Here is a 25,313-nt window from a genome sequence, read left to right as displayed (position 1 = left end):
TATATATTAACATCCTTAACCATGAGCAAGTATACATATTCTAAAATAGCACTGTGTTTTTAAGATAGTTTGTGTTCAAGGTCAGCATATTTATTGGTCAGGATAGAGGTCTGAATTTGAAACAGGAAAAGCAGCGTTAGAGCCAAAGTAAAGGCCATAAGTCTAGACGTGAGAGCTGAACAAGAAGAAGAGAGGGGGTTTTGGACAGATGAAGAGAAAAGAGAGCCGGAGAGAGATAGAGAGATGGCCGAGCAGCTGTTCTCTCTACAATGCTTCATTTGTCCATGGCACCGGCTCATTTCTTCACACCCAAGAATGAACCTGAACCTGATCTCTCCTGGAATCAGCCACGGGTAACAGAAGAACGGCAGGAATCTGAGTACTCAGCACTCTCTCTGTCTCTCTAGCTTCCTCGTTCTCCATTCCTGATCTAATTACTTAGCGATGGCCTTCTCGAAGGTCTAACAGAAGCCCTCTTGTTCTCAACTTTCCCATGTTTTTAATCACGACTCATGTTGAAATGAAGACTTATAATGTTTCTCATCCATAATTAGCATTTCAGAAGGGATTCGTCTGATTTGCAGTTCAACTGCATGTGCTTTATGAGCTGTGTGGATGCTAACTGCTAGGCCTACTGTTTTTATGGTCCACGAAATTGTCCGATGTGTCCGAGCATCACATTAACAGCTGCAGTGATGCTCGGACACTCTTCAAGACTTTCTCTTCTCTTCTTAATCCGCCGCCTCCGCCTCCTCCATCGACTCTTACAGCGGACCACTTTGCAGCTTTCTTCACAAATAAGACAAGATCCATCAGTGACCAATTCTCCACACCGCAGACCGAGGACAACGTCACAATGACGGATGCACACACTTTATCCTCCTTCTCCCCACTCTCAGAGATGGACGTCTCCAAAATTCTCCTGTCCAATCATCCTACTACTTGTCCACTTGATCCAATCCCCACTCACCTCCTTCAAGCGATCTCTTCTTCAGTCATACCTTCACTTACTCACATTATCAACTCCTCTCTTCACTCTGGAACATTTCCCTTAGCATTCAAGCAGGCTCGGGTAAGCCCACTGCTCAAGAAACCATCTCTAAATCCAGCGCTTCTTGAAAACTACAGACCGGTATCCCTTCTTCCATTCATTGCAAAGACACTTGAGCGAGCTGTGTTCAACCAGCTTTCTATGTTCCTTGGACAGAACAACCTCCTGGACAGCAACCAATCTGGCTTCAAAAGTGGCCACTCAACTGAGACTGCTCTGCTCTCGGTTACTGAAGCCCTGCGACTAGCAAGAGCAGCTTCAAAATCCTCGGTACTCATCTTGCTGGACCTGTCTGCTGCTTTTGACACTGTTAATCACCAGATTCTCTTGTCCACCCTCAGAAAGATGGGCATCTCTGGAACTGCTCTCCTGTGGGTTAAGTCCTACCTCTCTGACAGATCCTTCAGTGTGTCTTGGAGGGGTGATGTTTCAAAGTCACACCACCTTGCTACTGGGGTTCCTCAAGGCTCAGTACTTGGACCACTTCTCTTCTCCATCTACATGACATCTTTAGGATCTGTCATTCAGAAGCATGGCTTTTCTTATCACTGCTATGCTGATGACACCCAACTCTACTTCTCATTCCAGCCAGATGACCCGACGGTAGCTGCTCGCATTTCAGCCTGTCTGAGTGACATTTCTAGCTGGATGAATGACCATCACCTTCAGCTTAACCTTACAAAGACTGAACTCCTGGTGATTCCAGCTAACCCATTGATTCATCACAACTTCTCTATACAGCTGGGCTCGTCAACCATAACTCCTTCGAGGACAGCCAGAAACCTAGGTGTTGTGATGGATCATCAATTAAGCTTCACTGACCACATTGCTACAACGACCCGGTCCTGCAGGTTTGCCTTATACAACATTAGGAAGATTAGACCCTTCCTGTCAGAGCAAGCAACCCAACTTCTTGTCCAAGCTCTTGTTCTCTCCAGACTGGACTATTGTAATGCTCTCCTGGCGGGCCTTCCTACATGTACTGTCAAGCCTCTGCAAATGATCCAGAATGCAGCAGCGAGGGTTGTCTTCAATGAGCCAAAAAAAGCTCATGTTACTCCTCTCCTCATCGGGTTACACTGGCTACCAGTAGCCGCTCGCATCAAATTCAAGGTACTGATGCTTGCCTACAAGACGACCACTGGCACGGCACCAACTTACCTAAACTCACTGGTTAAATCCTATGTGCCCTCCAGAAGTTTGCGCTCTGCAAGTGAACAACGCCTTGTGGTGCCATCCCAAAGAAATTCAAAATCACTCTCACGGACCTTTTCCTGGACTGTGCCCAGCTGGTGGGATGACCTCCCAATCCCAATTCGTACAGCTGAGTCTTTACTAATTTTCAAGAAACGTCTGAAGACTCATCTTTTTCGCCTGCACTTAACCTACTAACACCAGTACTTTTCATTTTCTTGTCTTTGTTCATTTAATTAAAAAAAAAAAAATAAATAAAAAAAAAAATAAATCCTGGCTATGCGTTCTATACTAGACTAACTGAGACTTGTCATGGCACTTGTATACTGTTGTTGTTCTCCTGTTGACCTGACTGCTTCTATTGTTCTCATTTGTAAGTCGCTTTGGATAAAAGCGTCTGCTAAATGATTAAATGTAAATGTAAATGTAATGTAAATGAAATGAATTTCCCACTGTTAGCATGGTGTTCTTAGCGACATCTGTTTACTGATCTGTATATAATCAGCAAGGGTTTATCTGTGAGGTGCAAATGCAATGGTAAGTGAGGGTTTGAAAGCAAACTGTAATGGATTTGGTTAGCAAAGCTAACTTTAAGCTGGTCTATTTGTAGGTTTTACTAGCAGGGTGGAAAGGAGATAAATAGATCAACACAGTGTTGATTAGCATGAAACAGTTTGATATACGCAAACAGTAAGTGATAAACGTTTACTGTGTTTGAAGCTAATACAATGCATCAATTAGTCAAATTTCCTACTTTATATGCTGCAAAAATGTATTTAGCAAACATTTTCATAGTCAGGCGTGTAAGAAATTAGACTCTTTGTTGTTAATAGCACACCTGCAAATCAAATGCTAGCACTGCAACTGCAAAGCATTATTGTTTGAGTGTCAGTCAATGGAACATCTTCATGGTTACTGAGTGTTTTCAATTCATAGGTTTCTCAATTTCATTATTCAGGTGTAAATTATTTTCTACAGAGCTGCTAAGTAGCACATAGCGAGCATTGCTGAATGGTACATGCTACTTTTCTCAGCACTGATCAGAATGGACCAATTATAGTCTCTGGAAAAAACAAAAAAAAACAAAAACAAGAGAGTCCTGCACTTGTCTATGCCAGTGATTCTTAACCTGACAAATCCGCTTGTTTAAAGACTTTTCGTTCAGGCCCAGCCTGAAAAAGATTATCGGAATGTTACTTTTGAATGCTCTTTGAATATGAACATCCAACTAAAAAGTTTTGAAAAAAAAAAAGGTATTCCATGTACCACGTATAAAAGTTTTAGTGCTAAAATGTGAGAATATTATTAAAGACCAGATAACTCTGAATGAACATTCTATTAATATTACCACAAGGACATTTTTTTCATATATTTGAAAGAACTGTGCATTCCATTTCGTTCCATGTCGTTTGTAATAAAGAGTAGCGTTTCACACTGAAAATTCCAAATAGAAAAAGTGCACTTTAAATATCCAGATGATGCACTTAATTAACCAAAAAATAAAAGAAATGTGGAATGTTGGACACCTCATGCACTTAATTGTCACAGCTTTAATTATGTAGCAAAGGGGAGGGGCTATCACTATACATGGTTGAGTGCATAAGTACATTGTGTATAATAAGTGTAAGTATAAGTGCACAGGGTATAGTGCATCATGTGGAATTCAACTCTAGCCAGAATGACAGCAAGAGTTGTGAGAGCATTCCCTGTTTGCTGGGTAAATGGTTGAGAACCACTGGTCTAAGCCATTTTGCACTATAATTTAGCTTTTCTGCTACATAGAAAAATATATAGACTAATACGGCATTTCCTTTTGAAGTAGAAAGGCTAAAATTGCTAAAGTCAATAATAACACAACACATCAAAACATTCATACCTATGCAACCTATGTTTTGTTCATGATCTCCATGTGAAGGTGATGATATAATAGATACTACCGCAGAAGCTTATTGTGCAGAAAGAAAAAATCAGAGTGGAAAATCAAACACGGTTCACTTTAAAAGAGAGGAAAAGCATTTCTCTTAAAGAGACCTGTTAAGCCTAATTTCAAAATGGCATTTACTGTTATTTACTGTTTTCGCTGAAACCCTGTTGACAACCCCATAGTGTGGGCCACCGATATTCCTACACCAGTGCAGAAAAAGATTTAGCATTGTACTAGTCACACTATGAAGAGAAAGACAGCATAATGAAGGCAAATTCATAAAATAAGAGTTCTTCCATCTTTAGTTCAACAGGATGTTTGTCCTCCAGCAGAGAGGAAATCTGAATGGGATATATAAAGGGTGTAACGTGCCCCAAGGGTATCCTGACTGTTGTCTTTGTGTGCATGGAAATGTGTTTAGAAAAAGCCTTGTGCCTCTGCTTCACAAATGTTCACACACATTCACGTGTTCTTGGCTACTGAATCGCTCGCCATTTCCCTTGAGAAACACTGAGAGATGACATCCTTTGAAGGCAAATGAATCCCTGAAAGTTCATTTAGCTGTTTGCTGTTATGAAAATAATTTCCTGGCAGTGGACGTGGCAGAAAAGCCTGTCAATCATTCAGTGGTGTGGGATCATCCTCTTCGACATTTCCAATCTTGTGTTTGGAATTAAACAGATGGATCCATCATCTGTAATCATCATCTGTAATCAAGCCCAGGTCTCTGGAGTAGTGTGTGTGTGTGTGTGTGTGTGTGTGTGTGTGTGTGTGTGTGTGTGTGTGTGTGTGTGTGTGTGTGTGTGTGTGCGTGTGTGTGTGTGTGTGTGTGTGTGTGTCAGGTCGTGTGAATAGGAAGTTCATCATACTGATTAAAAAGGCATCGCTCATTTTGCTACAAGTGAAACTGACAGAAAGAAGGTGTGTGTGTGTGTGTGTGTGTGTGTGTATCAAAGTAGCATGGTCTTACTATATTTTATTGGACATTTACTGTGGCATATTATTCTTTTAAGAACTTTGAAGCTCTGTGTAAATACAATTTTATATGAAAATTATAGTTATTCAGTTAAATAATATATATTGAGGTACCATAGTATTATCATTTTTTTAACATTTACTATGGCATATATATATATACTGTATATATATATATATATATATATATATATATATATATATATATATATATATACACTATATTAATCATCCAGTACCATGGTAAATATCAAAGCACTGTGGTATTATCATGTTTTATTGGGTATTTGGACATCTACATTTTTAGCATGGGTGAAGATAAGGTAATTCCCAGATTGAGGTCAGTGGACTTGACAAATTGAGCAAAGTCTTTTCATGTCCGTTTCCCATTTTTGTTTCCCATCACTTTGCTTTTATTCTCCTCTTTTTGATCTATGCACTTGCCTTTCAGCTGCCTGCTAATTAATCAGGGTCTTGGGTCTTACGTAAGAGTCGTGATGGTTCAAACACAGCTGTTCCGGATTGAACTTCAGCAGGAGCATCTTGGGAGAACCGCAGTGCTTTGCCTAAGCATGCTGCTGTGTAGTTGATGGATGTTTACACCCTGCCTTAAAGGGACAGTTCACCTGAAAAAAAAAAAATTCTGTCATCATATAGTCTCCTCAATTTGTTCCATATTCATAGGACTTTCTATTTTCCATGGAAGACTTTAATTTGGGGGTATTTGTTTGTTTCCATTCACTAAAAATTATGAATTTGTTTGTATGTTTTTGTGATTTTGATTCACAAAAACTGCTAATGGGTGTAATTTTTCATTTTGATTCACAAAAGAAAGAAAGAAAGAAAAAATGGCTTGTAAGAATCGTTCATTTCTGAATCAGACAACAATGGTTGCACTTTTGATAAACAAAAAAAACCCGAAGGTATTGTTAGCTAACTATGGTCTCAAGTTCCATTGAACTCCATTGGTAAGGAAAGAACTTAAGACCATAGTTGCCTTTGGGAAATGCACCTCTGGTCTTGCTCTAAAGGCCTGTGTTGTGCCCAATTCTGACCCTCCACCAGATTATGCAGCCCCTACACTGTAAAAAAAAATTTTTTTGAAAAATTTTGGAAACTGACAATTAAATATTGACTCAACAAATTGCTTTCAAATAATTATCCCCAAACAAAAAGATGCATTGGGGTAATTTTAGCTTATGGTCTAAAGGTAAAATTAAAAAAGTAGATTCACTCAACATATTAAATTGTGTTCAGCCAATTCATCAATTAAAAGTGAAATATCTGTGTTAGCTGAACAAGCCTTGCGGAGAAAAAAAAGCATGCGCATGCCAGACAGGCGCATGCACCTGAGAGAAACCGTTGGTATAGTGGATTCAAATGTATCTGCGCGGGAGAGTGAGGAGACTGAGGAATCGATGCTGAAGTACGACGAAAGAAGTTCAGACATCATTTTCAAACAGATTTTTCTTCATTTAAGTTATGGTGAGTACTGATATATGTATTTATTAAGTATTGTTTACGTTAAACCGAGTGCAGGTCTCAATGTTTCAGCATAAAAACGTAAAACATGGGCATTAATGTTACACTACCGCGGCCATTACACTAGCATTGGGTAAGGTTAAACGAATTAACGACTCTCCGAATGTTTTACTTGAGGACATATATTGTAATGTCTGAAAAATGACAGACTAGGGAAGCTCTATTTCTGAACTTTTAATCAGAACGAAGACAGTCTGTGAGATGAACACTGTCCCGGCCCTCCTACTATGCTCCGAATTTACGTTGTTAACCCAATCACTGCCGGTGCACAACAAACAGCAATTTCACAACTATGAACAGAGTCTGTGCGCTACAATATTTTCCATAGCCTACATAACATTGTATTTTACAAAATATCAGTGAATTCACGCCTTGGTTTCATGATAGCCTTTTATAAATTAATTTAACCCGATACTAATATATAATTTACTATTTATAGAACTAAATAATTTTGTCAAACTATATTGTGATCATGCTAAATGTATGAGACACTAGGCATTAGTTATATATTTCTGTTATAACTTTTTTTCTCTCTCAATGTAGCCAAACATCGTAGGTCTGACTCAACTGAACGACTAACTTTACGACTTTCACAGTGAGTATTTAAAAGTTTTTATTGCATATTTGTTCATACCATATTCGTGTCAAATACCCTTAGTTCTTATGATAGTTTTTATTGCATATTTGTTCATACCATATTCGTGTCAAATACACTTAGCTCTTATGATATTTAAATTGTGTTAAATTGCTTTATTGAGAGCCGCCATGAGATGCTTCTAAAATTTGTGACACTGTAATTCAGGCTGCATAATTTACAAAGTGGTTGGCCATTTTGTGTTACACCCGTTTGTCACATACTCCGTCTGCAGTGCTTATGTGCGTGTTGCAGTACATGTATGGCAAGCTATAAGGCTCAGAATTATGTAATGTTAATTAAATAACTATTTATTAATAGCAATCTGTTAATTAATAATTAATTACTGTTGGGTTTCTCACACAAATGATCATTTCGTGTCCGTCAGACATCAATGTGTCAGTGAAATTATTTATATCACATTTTACCTCAAATCAGCCGTCCCCACACCATCACTTCTTGTAAGTGAAGTCAAATTACACGATATGGCATAGAGATATGAACGAAAGATCACTTCTGCCTCTTGCATCCCACTGAGATACGCCATTGTGTACATTACTTTGGAACAGAGTAGAGTTATAAATTATATTCAAATTAAATGCATATGTGGTGAAATTACTAGATTTACTAGAAATCAGATACATTTTAGATTTTAAACTCACAACAAGCTTGACAAAAACAGCCGATTCTCATCTTTTCTTTTGTTTTAAAATCTTGCAGGTCATAAAAAAATTAGTTTTTCCACCTCCAAGAAAGGATGAGTGCTAACCATTATGTCACTTTTTTTTTTTACAAAAATGCCAGGTACAGTGTTGTTTTCCTTGCTTTATCCAATATTGACTTTTGAATCAGAGTAGACTTTAAATTATGTGCATCTGTGGTGAAATTACTAGATTTTCACGTCAATGCATGTTTATTTTAATGTAAACAATGTGCTGTCACTTTAATTCAGTGGGTCCAGCACAGCAAAAAATATACTCAATGCAGAAACACCGCACTGCTGCAGACCTGGAACCTGGAACACACTGCCGGACCCGCATCCGCTTGCAGTGTGAAAGCTCTAACCGGTTAACATACGCACTGCAAATGGAGTATGTGTGAAACGGGCATTAGTCTGGGAACCAGTTTTGCCAAACCCCTCCATCAGAAAATCTCTACAAACTTGAACAAATTTTATTTTATATAATTTTACATCTAATTAATTTTTTCTAAAGATTTCCAAAAGTAATTGATCAATATTACTCTGGGTCTTTTGCCCTTTCAGCAGTGTGGACTTGACTATCACCAGCATGCTGGTCACACCGTCCACAGTTTGCTATATTTTACATTAGTTGCTGCCTGACAACTTTTCCCCATTTAGCTCTATCTTTAGAAAGGCTTTTTATGCAAAAGTATCATTTTTCAGCTTTGTCATTTATTTATTTTGCAGTTTAGAAGAAGTCCATGCAGTGCCGCTTCTGCAAGTTTTCATCACCTCACCAAGACCTAATTTTCAAGCACTACAGAACTTGCCATTGGTCAGTTAATGCAACTTCCTTTCCATGTTTACACCTAGAATGTGTTTGCATTTTCAAGACAATTGGAGCTTTAAAAACACATTTGTGGAGGGTACATCCAAAGACTGGCAACAAGGGGAATACCACATTTTCTTGTGACAACTGTGATTTTAGGGACATCTGCTCTCAATCAACATTTCTTCACCATTTAAGAGGACATCTTAAAAACCACGAGAGGGTTCATTGTCCATTTTTAAATTGTAATTTTATTAGCAACAGTTACCGTACATTCACAGCTCATAACAACAGGAAGCACAAATCCCATGGATTAAATGACTTCCGGATATCAGTTTGTCCTGAGAACAGGTGCAATGATGCGAGTCCATCTTCTTCCTTAGGATGTGCACCAAATTTAGATGAAGAAGTACAAGTGCATTTAGACGAAGAAGTACAAGTGCATACTACTGATACTCCTGATGATAACCCTGCAGAAACTAAGCAAGCACTTGAACACAAACTTGCAGCCTTGTTTTTGTGTATGCAAACACAACTACATGTGTCCAAAAGGGCCTCTCAGCATATCAGCAATGCTGTAACTGATATTCTAACTATCTCCAAATCAAATACTTTGGCTGCAATCAAAGACATTCTGCAGTCCCATAATTGTGATGTTGATCAGTCAGTTTTTACTGATATTGCACATGTTTTACATGAAACTGACCCATTTTTGACTGCTTGCTCTCACAACGGTATTCTTTCAACTGAACATAAACGAAACAGCTACTTTAAACAAAAATTCCAAGTAACTGAACCAATTGAATATGTGTTCAGCAGGGCAGACAAACAAACATTTTTTTATGTTCCCCTTCTGAAAGTCCTGCAGACATTGCTTGATCAACCGGAGGTATTTGAAAAGACATTTACCACCAATGAAAGTGCCCACGGTTTTTACCAGTGTTGTTTTGATGGAAAATATTTCAAAGAAAATCGCCTTTTCAGTAGCCAGGATTTTTCACTTGTACTTGGGTTGTACATTGACGACTTTGAAGTTGTCAACCCCTTGGGCACAGCCCGCAAAAAATATAAACTAACTGCAGTTTATTGGGTCATCTTGAACTGGCCATCCCAGAATCAATCAAGTCTCAATTCAATTCAGTTGGCACTGCTTGGGAAAAGTTCAGAAGTGAATGCAAATGGATATGAAGCCTTTTTTGACCCTTTGATAAAAGATTTAAAGTGTCTTGAGCAGGATGGCGTCTTTGTTCAAAAGCTTGGAAAGAACGTTAGGGGAACAGTGTTCACTGTTTCTGCAGATAATCTTGGAGCACATGGACTTGCAGGGTTTCAAGAGAGTTTCAGGGTGGAGAAGTTCTGTCGATTTTGTTTGGCATCTTTAAACAACATTCAAAACACAGAGGTGAGAGAAGGTATTTTTCAGCTAAGAAGTCCAGAACAACATGATTGCTGCATAACAGAGTTGAACAGCAGTGAGACTTTATCATCTGTGGATGGTGTCAAATCTGAATGTGTTCTCCAGAAACATCTTAAGTTCTTCCACACCATTACTGGCTTCCCTCCGGATCTAATGCACGACCTTTTTGAGGGAATAGTGCCTTTTGAGATAAGTTTATGTCTGAAGAAATGGATTGATTCTAAATATTTTACTCTTGAAGAGCTAAACAACAAAATCCATTCATTTCAATACTGCTTTTCTGACCAGGTCAACAGACCTCAAAAAATTGCAAAGACTTTTTCTTCAAAGAAAACAATTGGAGGAAACGCTCACGAAAACTGGACCTTACTAAGACTGATATCTCTGATGATTGGTGATTTGGTGCCTGAGAGTGACAAGACATGGCATCTCATCATGGATTTGAAAGATATTGTCGAGCTTGTGGTAAGCCAAAAACTAACAGTGGAGGCTGTCTGGTATCTGGAAAGCAAGATTTCCTGCCATCGTGAGTTGTTTAAAGAGGTCTTTCCTGATGCATACTTGCGTCCAAAACATCACTTTCTTGAACACTATCCTCACCTGATCTGTTGCTTTGGTCCTCTAGTGGATCTGTGGACAATGCGCTTTGAGGCAAAGCACAGTTTTTTCAAGAAGGTTGTTCATGAAACACAGAATTTCAGAAACCTTCTCAAGACGTTATCCAACAAGCATCAACTCATGATGGCATGCGCAATTGACTCACATAGCTTTTTTAAAGCACCTCTACATGTTGAAAATGTTAAGGTACTTAAAATATCCTCTCTTGATGCAAGGCTGAGATTGGCAGTTGAAAACAAGTATGCAAACCAAACTTCCTTTTCTTTAACCACAAAGGCAACTGTACATGGAACCCAGTACAGTCGAGGAATGATTCTGTGTATTGGAAATGAAAATGGATTTCCAGAGTTTGGTCAGATTGATCATATCCTAATTTGTGGCACAGAGGTTGCATTCATTGTGCACAGATTTACCTCATGGTACATTGAACATTTCCGGGCATATGAGATAAATCAAAGTACGCACTGTGATGTTGCAATTGTGACTCCACAAGAGCTTGTTGATTTTTATCCTCTGGCTGCTTACAATGTTGGCGGAAGACGCATGGTTGTACCAAAGAGATTTTTACTTGGTTGATTACTTGGTTGTTCTTAACTTACCAATTTTGCTCATACTGTCCCCTGTCCTCCAGGTTGCAATGTTGCTGCGAGTCATTCTTTCACCTGACAACGTTAGAAAAATATCTGTGCCTACCCCATCCTCAGTAGAAGGACTTTGCACGTGTCTGTGTGAAAAATTGCAAATAGAGAAAGGCTTTACCATTCAGTATGAAGATCCAGATTTCAATAATCTACTTTGTAATCTGCATGACATCTCCGAGCTTCCACCAGAAAAAGCTACTTTGAGACTTCATTGGGAATTGTTTTTAACCCCAATTTCAGTGCATTCTGAATTGACAGATCCCCCTGCAGATGCAGAAAGCACATTATCCGTCCAACCATCTACATCAGCAACTTCCTCAGATTCAACACAGGTCGCTTCTCTATTAAGGTCAGAACATTGGCCAAGCAAGTTTCCAATACCCTGCTTCTCCTATGATGTGGAACTAAAGCTTCAGAAAGCCAATGAGGAATACGAGAAAAATGGAAAGTCCTTAACTGTCTCAAGAGACATCTTGATGGAAGTGTTGGGCAAGTTGGCAGAAGCCATATACACATTTAAGGCATACCCAAAGGACACTGATTTGAAGAAGGTTGCATCTGCATTGATAGAAAAGCATCCCTGCCTTAAACGTCCTGGATCTGAAACTGGATGTGAAGGATGGACATTAAGTTTGAAGAACAAAATGCAGAATTACCGTCAAAAACTTCGTGAGCTTGGTTGTGCAGAATTGATACTTAATAGGCGAGATGCATCCAAACAAACACTGAAAAGACCACGAAGATCTGAACTGAACTTTCTTCCTGACATTCCAACTGGTTTTGATGAAGAAGCTTTGGAGAATGAACGCAAATGGATGGAAGAAGAGGTTAAGAAGAAAGATGTGAACATGCATGCTTTGAACACAAAGATGGATTTCACCTTCTCTCTTAGAAGACGTGAGGTTGTTGAAGATCAGCCTCTTGTATCAACACTCAAACAACGATGGCCAGCACTCTTTAATGAGGAACAGGTATGTTTCCTAAGGTCATATTGTACATACAGTTATTTTGTTTATTTGCTTTAACTCTCTCCTTTTTTCTTTCTCTTATGTTTCTCACATAGGTTTATGCAGAATTTAGAAGGATCAACCATTTAGACCTTAAATCCACATTCCTTACATCACTGGATAACAACTCCAGAGGCTTGCTGAAACTCTTCAGGGCAAAAGTAATACAGAGAGGCGATTGTGACTTGGAGACTTTGCTGGACAATCTAGATGAACAGGTAGGTCACAATTTGTCACCCCATAATGAAGATTATGTTGTCATTAACTCACCTTCATTTTGTCCCAAACTCATAAGAAGCTCAAACCAGACAAATATTAAGGGCTCTGGTTCGAATGTGCTGGCCCGGCATGTGAGAACCTTGTTGGTTCTAATATTTCGAGCAAGCATACTTCAGCTTCCTTGATCAAATTCCTTTCTTGTTAGCTGACCAGTAGGGGTGAAAATGCAGGGTTACCTCACCCCAAAATGAAAATTATGTCATTAATTACACACCCTCATGCCATTCCCGACTTGTTAGATTTTAATTTGTCTTCAGAACACAAATTAAATAAAATCTGAGAGAATGTCTGTTTGTTTATACATTTAAAATGTTATTAAACAGATGTTATTATTTTCATTCCCTTGTACAGATGGCAGACTTAACTGTGCAGAGAAGGGCTACTGCTCTTCGGGGTCTTCCTTTTTATTTCAAGGAACATGGAACCATATGCAAGACTATTCTGGTAATTTTTTTTATATTCTCTACTGTTAATTGAAAATTAATGGGATCATGTTGTTTTGTCACTGCGTATCGCTGGCAGTGTGAATGGGACTAACCTCCCTCAAAGGGCATTTTCTCCACCTAGTCACCCATAAAACTTGTACCCTCTAGTCACCTATCTAGTCATCCCAGCAAATCTCCTCCATTAAATCAGGTGCTTATGACTTAAGTATAAATAAATTAATAAATGCATAATTTAATAAATAAATGCATAAATAATTGAATAATTAAAAAATACAATTCTGAAATAGATTAATGCAGCTATGCATAAATGAATTAATACATTAATAATTTTGTCCAAATAATATTTTTTAATTGCGCTATGTTTGTACCATTTGTGTTATACTACATTTATGTATTTCTACATTTATTTATTTTTACATGTATTTATGGATTTATATATTTATTTATTTATGTGTACCCAAGTTAATAAGGTAGGCAGTCCTAACCTTTCTCAATGCAGGATTGGTCAATTAGGCAAATCAGTAAGAGCAACCGTTTCTGTTTGGACCACTGGCTCAGTTGTTGCTGGATGAAACAGTATGTTTCTCCAGTTTATATCTGATAGGTTGATAAAATAATAAGTAGCTAAATGAATAGCTGATATACAGTACTGTGCAAAAGTCTTAGGCGCGTTGGTATTTTCATACAAAAATTTTTTTTTAAGCCAGTTACTTATATCTTTTACTGTAGTGTGTCATTTCCAAACATTCATTTTGCAATTAATTGTAATAATCCAATGTATGCATAAAGAGTCTGACAGTAGTCTCTATGCTCCACATGGAGATCTGATCTCATCTGCATTGAATCTGTCTGTGATTACATACAAAACTGAGATGGACTAAATCCAGAAGAACTGTGACACTTGTGACACTGTGAAACCTTCCTGCAAAACTACATGAATGTGTAAGAATAGATGTGACAAAACCCATTTCAAATGCAAAGGGTGCTCACCCCAAATATCGTTTTGATTTAGTTAATAGATAAATAAATAAAAAGCTATTTATGTTATTATTTGTGACAGGATTCTCACTTTAAAGCATTCTGACAAGTGCCCAAACTTCACAGTACTGTAGTTTTGCAGGTAGGTTTCCTCAGTTTTTCTAGATTTAATTCTACACAAAAAGGTCTGAATAATAAATCTGCTAGTTATTATTTTATGAACCTATCAGATAAAAATGTTGTAATTCTTTGTTAAAATTTGTAATACATGCATGGCCAAATTAAACCAGGGGGAACCACCATGAAATCTTTCAGAACAACAATCCTAATTAGACAGTAGTGTTGTCAAAAAAACATTACTTTGATACATATTGATACTAAAAATATCTGAAATGGTTCCAATACACCTTCTCTGCAGTATTGATACACCTGTTTCAGCTGCACGTTCTCACTCTTTCTTCTCTCCGATGGTGAAGGGACATTCACTCTTCTCATTTGCTCTGAATAGTTGAAATAGTGCTTGTATTGTGAATCCTTTTAGTCATTCCTACAAGTTTCACGCTCACACCAAAAGCATGTGCACCACTGATCTATATAAGTGGCATGCACAAAGCCTTCTCTCAGGTAGCTTTTGAGTTGCAAGTACCGAAATGAGTGGTTTCCCCCACTTAAACAGTCAAATACACACAAAATTGTCTAAACGCCTGTATTGGTGAGTGGTCAGTTAAGCAGTCAGTTTTGGAATGCAAATGGTTGCGAAAGATAATGCATGTTGTGTAACTGTATATTAGATCTGTGCATAAGCTCTTAAAGAGACAGCAGTCTAATAAGCCTGCTGCTGTCTGTTATGTTAATCAAAGAGCAAAAGACAAATCAAATCACTCTACTCATGACTGAATAAGTTTTGTGTAAGTGTAAGCATTTATCTGTATTTAATTTTTACAGTGAAGACTAACCAGTGTTATTTTACATCTGATTACTTTGATTTATGTAGTATTTCTTAGTTATCATCTTATTACTGACTTTTTTTTATGAAAATGATATTTTGCAAAAAAAATTTTGTACATTCTGTCAATTATATTTCTTAGAAGTCTGTATCAGCCGGTCACACTATATATTTTAAAGTGGGAACTTTTTAATATTTTATTAAATAGCGAGAATATGGGGAATGAAGATGTTCTGTATTGTTCTGGATTTATTCACTATCAGTATTAATATTGCTATTTTATACTTTTTACAGAGTTCAGAGGCATTGGAGCATCACAAAGTTGGAATGAAAATGGGAATTCTTGAAGTGGTGAGCAGCGATAGATCCACTTCAAGATCCCTCTCTGATGTGGTAAATGTTGCAATTATCCTTGAAGAGGAAGTCGTACTGGAAAACATGGGAGACTTTGTGAGTGCGTTCATTGTCCTCTTTGGCATGCTCTACGCACTTAACATGGAGTACAACAAGGACTTAAGATATACTTTTGAATTCATTCAGAAGGTCTTTTTGAACATGGGAACTGAGTGCAGCAAAAAAGTGCAAACTCTGATGAGCAAATTATTGGAAAACTAAGTGAAATTTCACTTAACCCTTACGGGAGAAGTACCCTTAAGCTCAAAGTACATTTTATGAGAATGTTTTTTGCTGCTTTCTATCTGTAAATGTGTTTACATGCGTAATATTTGATGAGTAAGATGCAGTTTCATGAGCTCCTATTAAGATGAAATTACACTAAACACAACCCTGAAGTAATTTTTTACTTCAGAGTTTTGCAGCGTTTCAAATATTTGTAAATGTTTTACAAAAATTCAAGTAAATTTACACTGAATATTTAAAGTAACCCTCTCCTGTCACTTTTATGTTGTGTTGACGTTTTTGCACTTTAGCAAATATTAGCATAATATTTTAAATTATTTAAATGTGTAATATTGTTTGTGGTTTTGGTGTAAGATCTAAGGTCTAATGAGTTCTGTGTATCTTGGAATCCTGAATTGAAATGCATGATTTTTATGTACTAAGGTGAACTATCTACTACTATGCGGAAATGTTCAATGTATTTACCATTTAAGGAATTTTCACAATACTGTTGTAGATTTAATAAAAAATAAATTAAATAAAATGTGGCAGTATGGCTTTAGTGTTTAATTTTATTTTTTTTATTATTTATTTTTTTGGGGAGCAACGGGGAATAAACAATACAGTGAAGTCGCTTTACTAATATAAATTTACCAAAATACATTTTTAGTTTAGGTAAAACTAAAAAGGAATGCTACTACAATTTAAAATGTATAATTTGGCCAATAACATGGGTTGGTAAACTAATTTCTTTTCAATTATTTTAACAAATTATTTCTCATTCAGCCAATGTTAACAGACTATTGCTACAATTGATAAAATTACATTTACAGAATTTCACTTGGGCCAATTGAAAATTTTAGATGTGACCAGTCACTAGAAAATTTTGAGTTGGGAAGATTAGAAATTTTTTACAGTGTAGTATTGGTAGGTTTAGGAGTTAGTGTGGGGGAGGGGTTAGGATTAGGCAATCAGTTAGAGACTTGAACAAGGGGGGTAATAATTCGGTAGGGCGTCGAAATTGGGCACAACACTGGAACACACTAAGCTGACTTCAAAAAACTAGCAGCAAAGAAATCTGACGTTATTGTCATCTTGCATTGGTGCCTTCTGGACCAAAAAGCTCCACTTAAACACACTGCTCAGACTACACACGATCACATGCATGAGACAAATTAACTGTCTATATCATCAGCTATATCAATAGTATATATTTGTCATTCAAAAGGAGAAGCCCGAAACAAGGATATACGAGATATACGCATTTTATACGAGTTTGAATATCAGTTATGTTGATAACTTTATTCATTTTAAGTGGCTCATGTTTTTATGAAAATATTAACGTATTGGAATGCTTGGGTAAGATCATGTAAAATTAGAACAGCCATCTTTGTGTGCTCCCTTCATTTACTTGTTTTCATCACTTTCGCTTTAATTCTCTGCACTTAGCATCCAATCAGAGTTCTCACTCTCGCCAATGGCTTGTTAGCATGTTTCTATGTGTTTGCTGGGTGGTAACACCCTGCCTTAAAGGGACAGTTCAACCAAAAGTTTAAATTCTGTCATCTTTTACTTGTTAAACAGTTGAATTTTTGGGTGAACTATCTTTATAATCAAAAGAAAACAGATGGCTATATATGGCTCAGATCCCTCATTATATTTATGTCTAAGATTTCAGTGTCATTTACGTCCATGGTGTAAACAGAGAGGGATGATTTATGCAGAAAAGTTTTGAAAAATACTAGTAGCAATCTCTTCAGACCCAGGTTCCAGTGCAACCCACTCTCTATCTTAATACAAAGTCTCTTTAGATCTCGTCTTCACACTCCCGCTGTCCCGTTACTTATAAATTCTTAATATCGTTTGTACGTGTGTTTCCTTCTAATACCCTACCAAACTAATGTTTTTGTCTGATAACAGAACTGTAACTGGTCTCATGTGTTTTGTTCGCTTGGTAGCGAATTGGTCAATTGTGTATTTTGGATCGTTTTGCAGCCATCAGATTTAACGCCGGCAAATTCTCCAGGGCGATGCTCCATTTGCAGAAATAGACCGAAATATACAGGATTGCAAAACACATTATTTGATCTGCGTCTCCTACGCCGAGCAGTTTGAATAAAACACAAGTTGACTGAATAAAAAATGTGTCAGCAGATAAAAGTGAGTCACAGCTGAAGGAGAAGAGAAAAGATAGATGTCTGTCTGTAGCAGCTGATGTGGCCGTCATGGGAGTTCTGTCCTCTGCGGTCCTCATTTACCGTCGCATAACAGTTGCCTTACTTTGGTGTTTGGACTGTTTTCTGGCCTGTGGCGTAAAGTCCCACTCCAAACCATCACGGGACAACCAGGTTGGGGTTTTCCAATTGTGCACAGAGGGAAGATGCACTGCGTGGATGTTTGATGTGAGGGTGTGTAGAGACAGGGTTCATACTGTAATGAATCCCAGCAGTAGCTGTGGTTACTCTGGATGAGTTATTCTGGAGTGGAAACAGAGATGGAACAGTTACTCACACAAACAACCACATGAATACAGCCAGACAGCTTTGATTTGATACAGCTCTGACACATTTGCTGTAAATTTTGTGGATTATCAGTTTTTTTTTTTTTTTTTTTTTTTTTTTTTTTTTTTTTTAGAGCTCAAGTGTGAGCACTGGCTGGGTACATACTGTATAAAGTATATGCCTTGATTCAGTATGAATTATACATAACAATATCAGAATTGGATCATCATTTTTGTGCTCAGAACAAATTCTGAAATAATACTGCTTAAAGTAAACATGAAATTATTTTCAAGAACAGTGTTTTTTATGTAATCTGTCATGTAAAACAGGATATTCTGAAAGAAGAAAAATGAAGATAATGTAGCTAATTTTGTTCTTTTTGATGATCTATGAACATAAATGGCTCATAAGATTCATTCATTTGGGAATCAGACTTCAAAGGGTTGAACTGTATGTTTCTGACTCACTAAAAAAAGAATCTCAAAGGAATCATTAATTCATTAAAGCTCATAAGAGTAATTTGTTCATTTTGATTTACTAAAAAAGAGCCAGTAAAGTCATTAGTTTGTTTTGGTTCAGTTAGGTAAGAAGTACTGGTTCATTAGAATTTTATGTTTGCTTTGAATAAAAAAAAAAAAAAAAAAAAAAAAAAAAAAAAAGATTTGATCATTTTATAATTGGACTACACGCCAACAATAGTCACTCTGTATGTTTTTAATTCACTAAAAAAAGAACCAACTCATTAGGGTCATTTGCTTTCATTCACCAAACAAACAAATAAATACAAATAAAATACATTAACATTCAATTAGCAACTTTAGACAAAAGCAACTTTGGATAAAAAAAATCAGCTCATAAGAATTATGTGTTTGTTTTGATTCCCAAAAAAATAGCTTACAAGTGTCATTTGTAAATTTTGATTCACTTAAAAAAAATGGCTTCTAAGAGTTGTTTATTTGGTCATCGGATCACAGTGGTCATATAGTGTTTGTTTTTAACTAAAAATAAAAAAATCACCAGCAACTCTAAAATGCCATAACACAGATAATTAATGGCAACTTACCCAAGATGTGGTACTTTTATCTGAATAATTTTCAGTGATTTAAAATATTGTGCTGCAGTAGGTTATGTGTGTGTTGTGTGTACAGGGAATGACCTCTTCCTGGTGGCAGTACATGAACTGGGTCACGCGTTAGGCCTGGAGCACTCCAACGACCCCACTGCCATCATGGCCCCCTTCTACCAGTACATGGACACAGAGAACTTCAGACTGCCACATGATGATCTGCAGGGCATCCAGAAGATCTACGGTAAGATACACACAGAACACACTCAATTCACAACATACTTTTTCTACAGTGTAAAAAAAAAATGATTTTTCAAAGTAAATAAGAATAAAAACAAAATATTTCAGTTGTTCAGTGTATAAAAAAATTACTTTTTTGTTGTGTTACTCATGAAAGTTTGTTTCAACCACAGAATAAAATGATAAAATAGGTAAATGCAACTTTTCATCTTACAATTCTGACTTTTTTTCCTCAGAATTCTGATTCATAAACTCACATTCTGAATTTAAAACTCACAGGGAAAAAAATTATCACAGGCAAATTGTATGACTTCGTATTTAAATATACTGCATTCTTTACTAACTTTGCTAGTACATCTGAAGTTTTCATTTACGCTACCTGAGCTTTTGTTTGCCATTCTGGCACAAATCCTTCTTGGGGGCGGGGTTAGCAGTTCTCATTGGGTTCTCATTGGCTGCTGAGTTTTTGATTGATAGCTTTTTGACCTAGAGGTAAAGACATCAGTGTTATGTTCTTTACATAAGTGTGACTTAGAAACTCTATATAAAATAAATAAAAATCTGTTTTTTTTTTCCTTTTCAGAATTATAATTACATATTATATACACATATAAACTCAAAGTTGTGAGAAAAAAACATCAACATCTTTTTTAATTCCATTGCTAAAACAAGCTTGTTGATTCTTTGCAATTATTTGTGAAAATTTGTAGAATTTTTTTTTTTTTTTTTTTTTTTTTTTTACAGTGTAACACTAAATATTAACCCTCAGTTTTTAGCTCAAATCAGAACCCCTTAGCAACCACATAGCAACACCCTGGCAACTAAACATGTTTCTTTATAAAATGTTAAAATCTACTGCATTATTTTCCCCTCTGTTCCTCCACTCCCATCCCCCCAAAAAACACTAAAATGAACGTTCCTCTTTCCTGTATTCCATCCGATGTCCTCCTGACACAGGATGTGACCACGGAGGGTGGAGATACTCGTACTTCTTATGTATCAAGCACACATTCCCAACTAGGTTCTCTCAATATTCATCACTCTCACCAGAACAGATCTCCATTTCGCTGGCTTTGCGTTATGTAACATAAAGGCCTGTAATCCTTGCTCTATTTCAAGAGGTTTGATTTCAGACAGTAGCTCCTCTCTGTGGTTCTCTGGGCCGCTCACATCTCCAGACGGCTAATCCTGTCAGACCGTCCCCCTGCCTGATTCATTCTTCAAATCATTCATTTTCTCCATTTAAAGACCTCTCAATCCGCAGGCTCTTAGCGTTCTGACGGCTCTCTTAGTTCATTGTGCTAACAGCTTGGACTCTTCAGAGCGGGTCCGCCGTCTGCTGTGCTGTGATAATACGTCCACAGATAATCGAGGTGTATGCTGGACTATAATTGATCCAAGAGCACATGACAGCCTGTTTTTTGTTTTGTTTTGTTATACTAATGGTCCAGATGAAAATTATAAAACCATGGTCCATTGTCAATGAGATCATCTAGCTTCCTTTACCTTTATTTTCATCAAAACAATTCAATAAATAAAAAATATACAATATAATAAATGTTATATGTAATAAATGTGCAATGCATGATATATATATATATACATAGATAGATATATAGATAGATATAGATATAGATATAGATTGATAAAGATAGATAGATAGATAGATATAAACTTATGTGAGTATAATTTATATTAAAAATACAATATGAGTCATTTAGAATTTAAATGTAAAGTATCATCTCTTTAAAATTTATACTTTTTTGACTTGTTGGAACTTGTTGGATGAGTAGCAGAAGACACAAATATGATAAATAAACATACCATTTTACATTTGGTAAAAGGTATTAATACATTTTATATTAACACAATAATTGTTAATTGTGATATATAGCACAATATAAATAAAATATTATTTATGAAAAATACATCAATAATATGAATTATTCTTATAATAATAATTATTATTATTATTTGCGTGGTAATTATGGATGTAATTGTTTATTATTTATTGTATTTATTATTATTAGGCCTGTCACGATAACAAATTTTGCTGGACGATAAATTGTCCAAGAAATTATCGCGATAAGCCAATTAAAACAGTACATTAACTTAACTGTTGCCAAACAAATGGCACTTTAATATTGCATCTAGACTTTAAAATTTTATTCGGAGACTGGATTTTGCCAGTTATGAGGAGGTTTTTGGCTATAATCCTTGCTTGTGATAAAATCTCTAGAAACTCATAAAAAAAATGTGTGTTTGATAACCTCTCTCTCTCTCTCTCTCTCTCTCTCTCTCTCTCTCTCTCTCTCTCTCTCTCTCTCTCTCTCTCTCCAGGACCTCCAGATAAACTTCATCAGCCAACGAGACCTCTACCAACCATCCCACCTGCCCGCTCGCACCCTCCCGTAGATCCACGCAAAAACGACCGGCAGACACGGCCTCCACGAATACCGACCGGCGACAAACCACTGCACCCGAATGCTAAGCCAGACATCTGTGACGGCGACTTCAACACGTTAGCCATCCTCAGGAGGGAGATGTTTGTGTTTAAGGTAAGCCAACGAATGACACATACAGCAACTGTCAGAAATACACAAAACGAACAGATTCATATGTCTTAATTACTATATGAAATTAGCTCATCTTCAACATTGTGTTTGAGAGTGCTGGCAGCTTCAGACGAACACACACACACACACACACACGTGGCGTCCACAGGAAGCGTTTCAGCCAGCATTTCGCCTGCCTGTGTGTGGGTGTTTTCTCTTTGTTTTCTCAGCGCTTGAGCTAAAGGAAATTGACCTGTTAGTCGGAGCCAATGAGCTTTTCTTTGCTCGCTGAACCTGTGAGCTGCCTTCAATGAATTCTTCACCCTCCAGTGTGAGTGTATCAGGATAGCTGAGCGTTAGCAATCACTGGATGGACGGCAGGGTGTGGATTATAGAGCTCTGACCCTGCTAATGAAAGCTTCAGCTTCACCAGTGAGAGAAAGATAAAGGCAGGCTCATGGAAAGAAGATAAACTACGCTGTTTGGTTCCACATATTATGTAGGCTACAGCAGCTTTGTGTAACATTGTGTAATATTACGTAATCCAAATGTAATCAGAACGCAGAATGAAAGTAGCCATAGCAGAAGAAGGCTTCTTAAGTGCATTTCTTTAGGATTAGTATTGAAGTACATTGACAAAACATTAGCGTGTTACTGTTGAAGGTTTACTGCTATAGATCTGCATCTGTATACACTAGTTTTAAAAATTAAGGAACAGTTAAATATTACTTTTAAGTGCATATGTGTAAGTGCACTTCTGAAAGTTTGGGGGTCAGTAATGTTTTTTATTTTTTATTTAATGAAATTCATACTTTTATTCAGCAAGGACACATTAAATTGGTCAAAAGAATAATAATAATAAAAAAATACCTATAAAGATAATAATAATAATAATAAAAATAAAAACATTTTAAATGAAATAAACTTTTTTTAATCTATATACTACATTATAAATAAAATATAATGTATGACAAATATATGAATAATATGACTTTTTATTAATTGATGACTCCAAAATTCATGACTGCAAAAACAAAGTCTATAAACTCAAATCAGTGCAATGATTTACATATCACAAGTACCGATGGAAAAACTAAAGTTGACAAATTGATGTCCATTACAAGGGGTTGCCAAAAGGGGATTGCTGGTGAGAAGGCTTTAACATATGTGACCCTGGAGCATAAAACCAGTCTGAAGTCGCTGGGGTATATTTTGATTAAGCAATCAAATTAATTACACAAATTAACATGATATGCTGAGTAATAATCACGTTTATTTGCATATCATTATTTGCAGTGACAAGCCAAATGTAGAAAACATTTGTTTACTTTTTTTTACCATTAAATATATAAATATTTAATTGACCTATATATCAACTAGATATTATACAATGCATGATTAATGTATGAATAAATAAACATGTAAAAAATAGTTTATATATGATTTATTAAATATGTAATGTATGTATATATATATATATATATATATATATATATATATATATATATATATATATATATATGTGTGTGTGTGTACATATATAAATTAATAAATATATATTGTATAATGCATGGTAATTCTATGAATAAATATATAAAAAATATGTAAATATTTTATATTTTGTAAATATTTTTATTTATAATAAAAATGCAATGTAAATAATTTATGATGTAAATATAAAATATGTATAAATATCTTTTAAAGCTATTTTTAAATGTCAAAATAAATGTATATGATCCCTGTAGGTACAATTTCTGCAAATGTAAATAAAAGCATGCTCATTTCTCCAGTAATGAAAACAGTCAGTTCCCTCCTCCCTCTCCTCTCTCTTTCTCTAGTAAGTATGTGTGTTTGAAGTGTTGGAGAGTGTGTCTAACTGACTGGACGTCTCCTGAGTGCTGCTGTTTGATGCAGTTTAAGTCTTTCCCGGTGACAGATCCCTTCCGTACAGTCCCCTTGAGGAGAGTTTCACAGTCCGGTGAGGGATCTCTAGACTGTGAAATAGTGAGAGGCAGAGGGATTGAGGCCGATCTCCCAGCAGCAAGCCCTCAACCTGCCCAGCACCACACTGCTCACGGTGCTTTCATCTTTCTTATGCATCGCTCCATCCCTCTATCTCCCCGCACACATCCCTGTTTTCAGTATGGGCTGGCTGTCACAGTGTGCATCATTTGAGCAGATTAAACCTCTGAATGGAATCTGTATGAATGCCATCTGAGCTCTCGTAACTTACTGCTTCATCCTGCAAAATCAAACACATTAAAATATTAGTGAAATCAAATCAAATTCCATTTATCATTTCTGACATCTGAATTTATCTATATGTAGATGTAGGGACGGGAGATATGAGAAATTTCCCATTACTCTTTTTCCTTAATGATTCCATAAATGAACCAGACATGTATATATATGTTTGTGTGTGTGTGTGTGTGTGAGGGAGAGAGAGAGAGAAAGGCCCTGGACCACTAAACCAGTCAAAATTATAGATTTTTATTTTATGTCAAAAATCATTAAGATATTAAGTAAAGATCATGTTCCATGAAGATATTTTGTAAATTTCCTAAAGTAATATCTCAAAACCTAAAATTTTAGTAGTAATATGCATTGCTAAGGACTTCATCTGGACAACTTCAAAGGTAATTTTTTCAATATTTAATTTTTTTTTATCAACCAAATATTTTCCTACCCTAACAAACCAAACATCAATGGAAAGCTTATTTATTCATTATAAATAAATCTTAATTTTGAAAAATTTACAGACTGGTTTTGTGGTCCAGGATCACACACACACACACACACACACACACACACACACACACACACACACACACATTAAATGTTTTTTATTTATATGCAATAGAGGCCAGCCCATGCACCACAGATTGGGCTCCTAGCTCAGTCTCACTGATGAGCCCTACAACAATAAAATACATCAAAATCACAAATATATTCATGACAAACAAATGTAATTAGATAAAAACAATAAAATATTGCAAACCTACTAGGAATCCACCGATCTCATATGTCCACCACTCCACAAATAGCATAAGCATGCTGGGAAAAGCCAAGCGAATGAAGGCGCCCCATTCCTGCAGACAGTCAAGAGACCAGCCTAGGATACATGGTAAATAATGAAATACCGGATTTATTTATTCAATAATAACAGATGA

The 25,313-nt window shown here is 36.4% G+C and overlaps 2 protein-coding genes across 6 annotated transcripts in view; both read left to right on the top strand.

Moving 5' to 3' along the window:
• LOC113045032 (matrix metalloproteinase-16-like) overlaps positions 1–25,313 on the top strand; it is a 59,671-nt gene that overhangs the window by 23,731 nt on the left and 10,627 nt on the right. For 2 of the 3 annotated variants that reach the window (XM_026205147.1, XM_026205145.1), the window contains 2 exons: positions 19,431–19,592; positions 21,929–22,146. In XM_026205147.1, coding sequence (XP_026060932.1) covers positions 19,431–19,592; positions 21,929–22,146 — 380 coding nt within the window. Of the gene's footprint in view, positions 1–11,765; positions 12,479–12,570; positions 12,733–13,144; positions 13,238–15,457; positions 16,301–19,430; positions 19,593–21,928; positions 22,147–25,313 lie in introns of those variants that run through there. The other variant, XM_026205144.1, reaches the window with a different exon arrangement.
• LOC113045030 (uncharacterized) lies at positions 5,382–11,759 on the top strand. 3 transcript variants are annotated; one of them, XM_026205141.1, is made up of 3 exons: positions 5,382–6,629; positions 7,230–7,281; positions 8,750–11,759. In XM_026205141.1, exon 3 carries the CDS (start codon positions 8,764–8,766, stop codon positions 11,440–11,442), a length of 2,679 nt encoding a protein of 892 aa, XP_026060926.1. In that variant the 5' UTR covers positions 5,382–6,629; positions 7,230–7,281; positions 8,750–8,763; the 3' UTR covers positions 11,443–11,759. The 3 variants fall into 3 exon arrangements, with proteins under 3 accessions (XP_026060926.1, XP_026060928.1, XP_026060927.1); XM_026205143.1 differs by having other exon boundaries at positions 7,230–11,759; XM_026205142.1 differs by having other exon boundaries at positions 5,382–7,281.

Source organism: Carassius auratus, chromosome 27 (assembly GCF_003368295.1).
Source record: "Carassius auratus strain Wakin chromosome 27, ASM336829v1, whole genome shotgun sequence".
Lineage (NCBI taxonomy): Eukaryota > Metazoa > Chordata > Actinopteri > Cypriniformes > Cyprinidae > Carassius > Carassius auratus.
Note: the sequence above shows the minus strand (reverse complement) of the source record. Positions and strands in the feature narration are given on the sequence as shown.

Excerpts from the sequence above, each read along its gene's own strand:
- LOC113045030 (XM_026205141.1), top strand. The coding sequence starts at position 8,764 with ATGCAGTGCCGCTTCTGCAAGTTTTCATCACCTCACCAAGACCTAATT.